Genomic DNA, 9,494 nt, shown 5'->3' with positions numbered 1-9,494 from the left:
TCTTAAACAAAACCCTAAACCTTAAACCAGAGGGACGTGGGGGCACTAACATTGACTGTACTAAAATTAAAGATGGTTTTCAGCAATGAATGCCATAGATACAGTTTAAAAAATGGAGGAAAGATTAGAATGCTTACATTTGCTCTAAGGTTAACAAAAAAGTAGTGTTCAGAACATATAAGGAACTCTTACAAATCTATCAGAAATGAGACCCGAAGGAAAAATGGTTGATAACAATAGGCAGTTAACAGAAGGGGAACCCAGACGATAGGAAGGTCAGCTTCATGAGAATTCAAAGACCTGCAAGTTAAAGCAAATCTGTATACAGTAGAAAGCTGGATGATACCAAGTGCTGGTGAGGCTTTGGGGAAAATAGGAATCTTTACCTCTAGTAAGTGCTTAATCTGATATAGCCACTCAGGAGAACATTCCAGTAGTCCAGCCCTCAAAACTTCTGGGTTTTAAGCCTCAAATTCTCACATGTATCCACCAATTTCTACATGTGTTCTTACAACATTGTTTGACATAGCTAGGAATTGCTAACAACCAGGTTGCTAAGAAATATGTAAATTATAATGACGAAATCCCATGCAGGTCAGAAAACAATTAACTAGATTTGCATACTGCAGTGTAGAGTGCCTATACAAACACAACATCATGTGAAAGAAGAAAGGAATATAATGAGCTTTATAGCCCAATAAATGTCATGTATATTAAACATAAGCACATTGATAGTTTCATTCTACTTTTCAAGGATGCATTAAGTACCTGAGCAAATGGATTATGCCAGCATATTGCTCAATTTCAGAGTTCCCATTCAAAGTTCCCCATGTGAATGGCGCCTCCGGAGTATGGCTCCAGAATAAATGAAGAGTGCCCCCTGGAGGTGTGCAATGTGGCAGCCCTATATATATATAGGATGGCTTGGAAGCTCATGGATTAAACACACTGGGATAGGTGCCTCTGGTAGGAGTAAGGAGGGAAATAGGAGTAGAAATGGGAGACGAAAGGTAACATGAAGTAAAATAAGGTAGAAGAGAGCGCTTGCATGAATGAATGAAGGCAGTGAATAAGGAAATAGAATCCACTCAATTCTGTGGTCTTAAGGTCAGGGGAAGGGTGGACTTGGGAGAGGGGTCTTGAGCTGGATAACCAACCACCTAATAAATCTTGCTGAAAATGTAAATTTTATCCTGAAATCTGTGGGGAATCCTGAAAGTGTCTGCAAAAGGAAAAGTTCTGTGGGGGCAGAGGCTGGGACAGCGTCCTTCAAAGCGATCCATGCTAGTCTCCATGTGGACTAGTGAAGTCAGCATGGCCAAAGATGCTCTCAGTTAGGTGTGCATGCCTAACTCCACAGACACAGGAGTCCCTGGAAGGCCCTTCCATCCCTCCCTTGACCCTTCCTGGACCTCATGTACCCGGAGGCACAACCAGAAACATGGCCTGGGTAGAAGTGCTAGGGACAAACTTCAACACAGGCATGGTGGTTGATACCACTTTCCAGATGCGACAGTAAATAGTGCACAGCTGTCTCGCCTGAAAGCTGAGGATTTCATGCTGTTGACTATGTACCTGTGCTCTTGAGGGATTCAGTCAAAACTTTCTTACTAATGCACAAGATATTAATCTTTCATGAGACATATTTTTCAATGGCAATGACTGCATCTCTCAGACAGATGCCCAAAGATTTATGTAGGATTTTCTCCTCCTTTGTCTTTTCCTAAATCCTCACCTGGAAGATAGTTACTGGCTCTATGATCCTGAGAAAGTTTCTCCACAGCAGTAGAGGAAATACTTGGACAAGACTTGATAATCTGAGTCCATTCCAATGCCAACACTCTGGGGCCATCCCTCTCTGAGGGATGTTTTTTTCCAAGTGTGCCGAGTGCTTCGTGGGTATAATGTGTCTGGTGTGATATAGCAAAATGGGCACACATTTTGGAGAGAAAATCTTGCATCTGCTACTTACTAACTGGGTGGCCTTGGTTTGTTTTACCTGTAAAATGAGAGGTTAAAGGCTCTGTCTCATGAGATAAATGCAGAGAGAACGCATGTGGAAAACTCAGCACCAGGATCTGGCACTTGGAAAGCACTCAACAAAAGATAGCTCCTCCCATCCTCCTTCCTTCCTGTTCCCGAGAACACGTCTCACAAACGTTTTCAGAATGAGAATTTCACAAAGTGTCATGATCAAGTTTTCCCTTTTCAAGAACTTAAGAATGTAGTATCACATGTATTTCACTTATTTTGTGTATTTATTTTATTTTGGCTTCATTTTTGACATAGGCAGTGAGGGAGAAGCACAAAATCAAGTATGGCATCACCTTCTAAGCATAAGCTTTTCAGATAGACTCAAAATGAGAAGAGATCATGAATTTTTTTAAATAAATCGGGTTCTTTTATTTGTTAATCCCCTTACTCTTGCTACTGTGGGATTTTGGCTCCTCTTGCTCAGAGAGATGCTTGGCCGCCTCTGATATGGGACGAGATTGCTATTCCGAAGCAGTGCTCAGGGAATGTAAGGAGACTGGAAGGAGAGGAGGTGCCAAGTCCTTTTAAAAGTTGTGGGAAGGCGGCCTGCCCTAAGTGTTGTAAGGGTATTTTAAGGCAATGATTGCCAGCCCTGGCTTCCTGGGTGACAAAGAATTAATTCATTAATTTTGATTAATATATTTTCTTACCAAAATATAGTATCTAATGAAAGCCAACAGGTGGTGAAATGGGAACTATCATGCATAGTGGATTGTGATTAGAACAAATCTTTTGAAAATCCATTTGGCAATTAAGTATCAAGTTTTTAAGTGTTTGTACTCCTTGGGAATTTTTTTCTGGGAACCTATCTTATTGGCAGGGGTCTAATTATGGAAACAGACGTGTGTACCAAAAGCTTATCACAATGTCATTTTATAATAGTAAAAAACACTGGGAACAACTTAATAACAGAACATTTACATGCACTGTGTATAGTGCATCCAACAGATAGGATATGCTACAAGGAGTCTGTCAAAACCTAAGCATAAAAACATATATATAATCTCATTAAAATTAGATATCTTTCAAAAATAAGCAAAATATTAAAATCCACAATTCAAAAGATCTGGAAGGAAACATATCAAACTTTGATAGTGATAAGCTTTTAGTGCCAAGATCTTGAGTGATTCTCCTCTCTTTTTACTAATGTTACTTTCAGACCCATCACAAGGACTATAGTATATAACTTTTCCAACAAGCAAATCATCATCATTTTCTTCTTCATCTTGCTTTCTAAGGAAGTAAAGAGAAATGCCAGATGGGATCTTTCAGTTTGGTCAGATGGCCAAGAGTGGAATAATTAAGATAAAAAAATACAATAAATTGTATTCATTCCAAAAGAGGGATGGGGCTGGTTGGGGAGGAGCCTGTTTCATACTCTCCCCACAAGGGTTCCGGTTCCGCCCGAAGAACAGGAGAGGGGTGACTTTTTCCAGGGGCACTGAAATCCTGGTGCAGGTGCAGTCAATTCTATGCATTCATTTTCCTTCTTAATGCCACGAGGCTTATTTAAAAAGTGAATGAAATGTTTTAAATGCCTAGCATTTATTAGGCACTTTCTGGTACAGGCACTGTTTTGCTTTTTTATGTCCATATTTCACCTTTCTCAGGCTTGTAAAAGCTCTCAGTAAAAGGAACTATTGTCTCCTTTCTTTTTCCCTCACCTGTTGTGTTTTCTCCTACCCACAAAGAGAGTGCCTTTTGGGGATATAAGTGATTTGGAGGGGGGGAAATGGGCAGACTGGGCTTCTTTTCATTACAAAACAAAGCCTGCTTGGTGCCTGAGAGTTGACTGGAGAGGCATCTTGAGGTGGCCAGGACAGGAAGGTTCTGGAAAGGGGACACCAGAAAAATCCCACAGGCCTTCTCTCTGTGATGTGGCTTTATTTGCTTTACAGGCTATAGGCATATTTGCTGACGTCAAAAGTTTAAAATAATAATAGTGAAAAGAAAAACAGACCCTTTCTGCCAGGCAGCCCTGTTCTGCCAACTTCTGTGTTCTCTTCTGAGTTAATAAATGCCCGAGAACCACCTCCCCTACCACCCCGAGGGGGGAAAAAGCACAATAATTTTAAAACCACTAGGTCAGCCCATTGCCAGCATAAACCATTCAGACAAGTAGCGTTTGTCGCACTCTAATGAGGATTTTACCTTTGCCTCAAAAGTAAAGCTATCATTAGGCTTTGTGTTTACAGGAGCAAATGATTGTCTAGGGACAGTGGGACTCTTTTGGTCCCTTCCTCATTTTAATCATGCTCAAGACCAAATACATAGATGTTTTCTGCATCAGACGAAACTAAAAAACCATAATTATGTGAGCTAACATCTTTTGAAAACATCAATTAGGAAACCGGCCTTTTAATTCCCATTTTACTTGAAAATTGGAGAATATCCACACATGTTGTCGTAGCATTGGCGGGGGCGTGGGGGAGGAGGTACCGACTTTCAAAAAGATATACCCCAAAATGCTTTAGGGGGTCAGGTGAGCGGTCCAGTTGGTAACAAGCATACAAAGAATCTCTCTCCAAGGGAAGAAACCTCTGTAAAGCAAGACCTCTGAAGTTATCTTCACATGTAGTGTTGAAACTGGATCCAGCCCCTCCTGGGTTAGGTTGATACCAGGCTTCTGCACCAGGCTGGCACCACACACACACCCCATTGTTCACACCTCCCCTGGACAGATTAGATCCCACATTCCTCGGAAGCACGGTTGCTCGCTAGGGAGGGAACACTGCCAGCAGGCTCCTTCCACAGGGGCAACAGCTAGCTAAAACTGATAAGTTTGCATTGAAATAAACTACAATTACATTGGGTCCCCACCAGGGCTGTCTCCAGCTATCTAGAGAAAGATGTTGCACTTGCACCTCCTGACATGTGCAAAGGTGTGAACCAGACAAGAGTAATTCGAGTCATATCATTAGTTCACTTTTATATGCTTTTTATCTACGGCTAAATGCTGCTGTTAATCATATTGTTCACCCAAGGTGTACTATGAGATTATATTTTTTCTTTTTGCGTGGCCTGATCTAGTAAACCCTGGTATCTACATTATCTCATTTTCAGTTTGGACAAGTAACTAATTAATCCCCGACCAAAGATACTGGAGTTAGACTTGGGTTGGGTAAAATGTGTTGAGGTCATAGTTGGTTTTAATCACATAGCTCAGTTCAAAAGCTGAACGCTAACAAAAATCTCTGGTTTCAAATCTTAGTTTCAATGAGAGTGCTCGTTAAACAGCAAGTTTAGTTGTACTTCACCCGAATTCTAAAACTTCCCTTTTATTTTTTATGAAATAAGTCACCAAGGGGATGAAGTGGCAACATGAATGAAAGGGCAACACACACACCTTTGCAGGAGCAAATCCCAAAGGCCCAGATTACATTTTAACCAAGGACTACGTGTGCCAGGGATTTTTATCTCAAAAGGGGTATGCTTGGCTTTTGTAATAATAAAACTTTACTTTGGGAAAAGGACCCCATTTTAACATATACTGCATTTACTAGGAGGAAATGTGGGGTTAAACTTCAATAGTTTAGACTTTGAAAGAAAATAACAGGCAAACAGCTTAGCAGATGGATAATTCTCAGATCTGCAGAAATGTAAACAGCCAGGATTTTAGTGCCTATGGGTTTTATGGAAGATGTAAGCAAGGCTGAGACCAACACCAGTGAGTCCTCTTTGGCTAGTTTTAACACGTTCACCATCACAATTAACATTCAAGGAATTTCCTTTTCATCCAAGTGTTTCTCTTAAAAGCACGTTATGCTACAACCTAAAATTCTAGCTGCCATCAGTCCTTCCCATACAGAAGAGTGATGAAATTTCCATAACAACTCTTTTTCTGTTTTTGAAAATGGGCTCGGACCACGTCAGTTTTCCTGGAGCGTTTGTTTTCTAATACAAGGGTTCTCACATCTCCCTCCCTCCTTTCCCTAAAAGTGCTTGGATTGGAGACACAGCTTCCTTGTCCTGCACTCTCCTCCACACTCCCCCCCCAGCCAGAGGAGCGCCGCTGCCAGGGAGCCCTTCCGGGCCCAGTCGTAGCCCTGCTGCCCCGCAAGACCTCCGGGCCCACTCCCAGCCCGGTTTCCACGTCCCTGAGCCTGCCGGGCCAGGACTTTCTGCAAGAAAGGGGAAAGCTTCTGTCTCCCTCTCCGGCCCTGCCCCCCTACACAAGGGATTCGCACACAGGCACGGAGTCTGAGTCCTGGCTGTGCATAGAGCTCAGCCCGGTATCTGAGTCCTCGTCGTTGCCAGGGCAGCTTTTGGCCAGTCCGCGGGCCTGGTCCACCCACACCTCAGCACAGGCCTGAGGCCTGGGTTCCCGGGAGGGTCCGCCAGAGCCGGTAGCCCCATCCGAGGCTACCGTCAACTCCAACGTGTGCAAAGTCTGGAGAAGGCCCTGCAGCTCGTGCTCCTTGCTGTTCCACTGTTGCTGACTGTAATCCAAATCCGACTTGACGGCCTCCAGGTCCGTGTTGAGCCGGAGCCCAATGTAGAGGCTGGTGCTGAGCTGAGTCCGGACCCGCTCCTGCTCCAGTAGCAGCTCACCGTCGAGGCTGCCATCAGACTCCGGGGACTCCTCTCGAGCTGCGAGCTCCTCCTGGCGCCGCCGCATCCACCTCTGGTTCAGCTCCTCCTGAATCTCGGCGGAGAGGCGCTCGAGCAACTCCTCCTGCTGGGCTCGCTGCTCCTGCAGCCGGAGCAGGTCGTCACAGCGCCGGGCCAGCTCTTCCAGTGCCTCTGCCTGCGCCTTGCCGTCCAGGGGCGCTGCCGCCGCTGCCGTAGTAGCCGCCGTAGCCGCAGCCTCCGTCTCCTCTCCCGGGCTGAGCCCTTCGAGCTCGATGCCTGAGCCCACCAAGTAGGTGTCCTGAACGTAGTTGACTCCGTGCCGCCGCATGCGGTCCAGGTGCACCTTGGCCTCGTAGCGATCGATCTCGCGGTCCAGCTCCCGGAGCCGCTGCACCTGCTGACGGATGGTATGGTCCTGGGAAAGCACCAAATGCACCAGCGTCTCCATGTGTTCCACGGACGCTCTCTCACTGGCGTGTGGTGACGAGGAGCAGGAAGAAGCGGTGGACGACGAAGTGGAGGAACAGGACGACGACTGCAGCTGCTGGCGCCGGCGATTGAGCTTGGCCAGCTTGCGGAAGGCCTTGCGCACCACCCGCCGCTGCTTCTCCTGTGTCATGGCCAGGCTGGGTCTTGGTGGGACCCCCCGGGCCGAGCAGGGGCGCTCGCGGCTAAGCACCACACGCGCTTCAGCACTACGAGGACCCGTATTGGGAAGCGATGCCTCGCTGCGCACCAGCACGAAGCGCACATTCTCCTGCTCATCGCCCCAGGCTGCCCAGAGGCGCAAGATGCGCGTCTTGTTGGGCAGAATGCGCTCAAAGCCCCGCCACTTCTCCACGATACAATAGCACTGCGGGGGCCCGCACAACAAGCTCGGCGGCAGTGCCTCATCGTCCTCCTCTTCATCGTCATCGTCCAGGGCTTCTGGGAGCTCCCCCGGGCCTGGCGGGTCGTTGACCGCCCCCCGCCGCCGGCCACGCCGCTGTTTCCGTCGTCGCCGGCAGCCGTCTTCCAGTAGCACACGGACCACATCAGAGCAAGTGGTGCGACGAGAGAGCCCTGAGACCAGTTTCTCCTCCTGGCAGATCCACACCGATATCTTCTTCTCCGAATGATCCATAGTGTGATTGGGATGCAGGTGGCGGATCGGAGTACGCTGGGGCGCAGGGACAGCGGGCAGCCCGGCAGCTCTGGGACAGGAGAGGAACCCGAGACCCTCGCCCCTGTCAGCAGTGGCCCTTTTCCTCCACTGTACACCGGGGCAAGCCCCGGCGCGAGCTGGAGCGACTGCGGCAGGGATCGGCCCGGACGGCGCGCGCTCCCGGGGCAATGCGCCCGGGATCAGGCTCCCGCCGCTCTGGCTCTGCGCAAGGTTGCTGGGGCCTCGGGTTTTGCTCCTCCTCCCATCGCTCCTCCCCCTCCCGCCCCCAGTACCCGGAGCTGTGGCCAGATCCCGGAGGCGCGGCTCGCGGACACGCCCCTCTGCGGAGCTGTAGGCGTCCGGAGTTTCGGCCCCCTCACAAACTCCTGTCTCGATCGCGCGTGGGCTGGAAGGCAGACTCGAGGTACCCCTCGTTGCCGAGCCTGCAGCCTGCGCCTAGTCCGGGATCGGCTCTGTGTCTTCCCTCGGCTCCCTGGCTCTTCTCCTGTAGTCCAGGGCTCGCTGGACGAATGTTGACTTTCCCGCGCTCCCAGACCAGGTTCCCGGTCCTTCACAGCGGTGCTCTCTGGGGAACGCCCCCTGCGCAGACAAGGAAACCAAGGCACTCGGTGTCTCTAACAGACACTAACTGCATTGCATGACCTCCAGCTGGGAGCCATAAGCGCTGCCTTGAACCTGGAAGGCCCTCCAGGCTTCCTAGTCAGGAAGCAGTGTTTGCATGCCTGAGAAGAACAAGATATGGCGGTTCACCTTGCGAACAAGTGTAGATGCACAGTCCTGCAGAGGACAGGGATATGATCTGAGAAGCGCGTCCTTGAGCGATGTTCCTTGCAGGAACACTACAGAGGGCACTGGCACCGTTCTAGATTTACAGCCTTCTACACTCCTCGGCGGTACTGTATAGCTCATAGCTGCTAGCTACGAACCTGTACAACATGTTACTGTACCCAACACTGTATGTAATTGTAACACAGTGGTGTTCGTGCATCTAAACGTACAAAAGGTAAAGTCAGAATAAAATATGAAAGATAAAAAATGGTACATCTGTCTAGGGCACTTACCATGAAGGGAGCGCGCAGAACTAGAAGTTGCTCTGGGTGAGTGGGGAGTGAGTGGATATGAAGGCCTAGGACTTTACCCTCTTCAAAGAAAGGTGGCTGCCACCATTTCAATTCCAATGGGAGCCCCCAGTCTGAGGCACGCAAATGAAAAGAGAAACTTTATACAGACCAACAGTTTGCAAACTGGGAAATATAGCCTCTGATGAAAAGCGAAAATGCTCCCCCAAAGACAACTGGGAGAAAGCGCCTGACTTGGTTCCTGATTGGTCCATTTTTATGCAGATGAGGAATCCAAGTTTGATTGGTTTAAACAGCACTGTCCTGATTGGTTGGAGTCATGAGTTCTCATTGGTCATTATGGAGCTGGTGTGATTGGTCAGTAAAGATGCAAATGAAGATATAGCTCTATAGTTCTGATTGGACAGAACAGGCCTCAGCCCACTGGTTGAAAGATGATTCCAGGAACACCTTTATAAGGGTTGGTTCACAGGGCAGGAACTTAGAACAGGAGGCTGGCAGTTCGGTCTGCGGCATTCTGCTAAGATGCAGTGTTGGTGGGAGGCCCTTGCCCACAACGGCTGCTAGACTCCGATTATAAACTTGAGCCCAATTAACCACATGGAGTACTTCTTGGAAGGTATGTTCCTTCTTGGGGTCAACAC

The 9,494-nt window shown here is 47.9% G+C and overlaps 1 protein-coding gene across 1 annotated transcript; it reads right to left on the bottom strand.

Moving 5' to 3' along the window:
• Window positions 1-2,266: 2,266 nt before the first annotated feature.
• RASSF10 (Ras association domain family member 10) lies at window positions 2,267-7,982 on the bottom strand. Its single transcript, XM_045825142.1, has one exon. It carries the CDS (start codon window positions 7,727-7,729, stop codon window positions 6,203-6,205), a length of 1,527 nt encoding a protein of 508 aa, XP_045681098.1. The 5' UTR covers window positions 7,730-7,982; the 3' UTR covers window positions 2,267-6,202.
• Window positions 7,983-9,494: the final 1,512 nt, after the last annotated feature.

Source organism: Phyllostomus hastatus, unplaced genomic scaffold, assembly GCF_019186645.2.
Source record: "Phyllostomus hastatus isolate PE091 unplaced genomic scaffold, TTU_PhHast_1.1 phas_scaffold_585, whole genome shotgun sequence".
NCBI lineage: Eukaryota > Metazoa > Chordata > Mammalia > Chiroptera > Phyllostomidae > Phyllostomus > Phyllostomus hastatus.
The sequence above is the reverse complement of the archived record's forward strand: the minus strand, read 5'-3'. Positions and strand labels throughout refer to the sequence as shown.

Bases quoted from the DNA above. Each gene is read 5' to 3' on its own strand.
- RASSF10 (XM_045825142.1), bottom strand. From the start codon at position 7,729: ATGGATCATTCGGAGAAGAAGATATCGGTGTGGATCTGCCAGGAGGAG.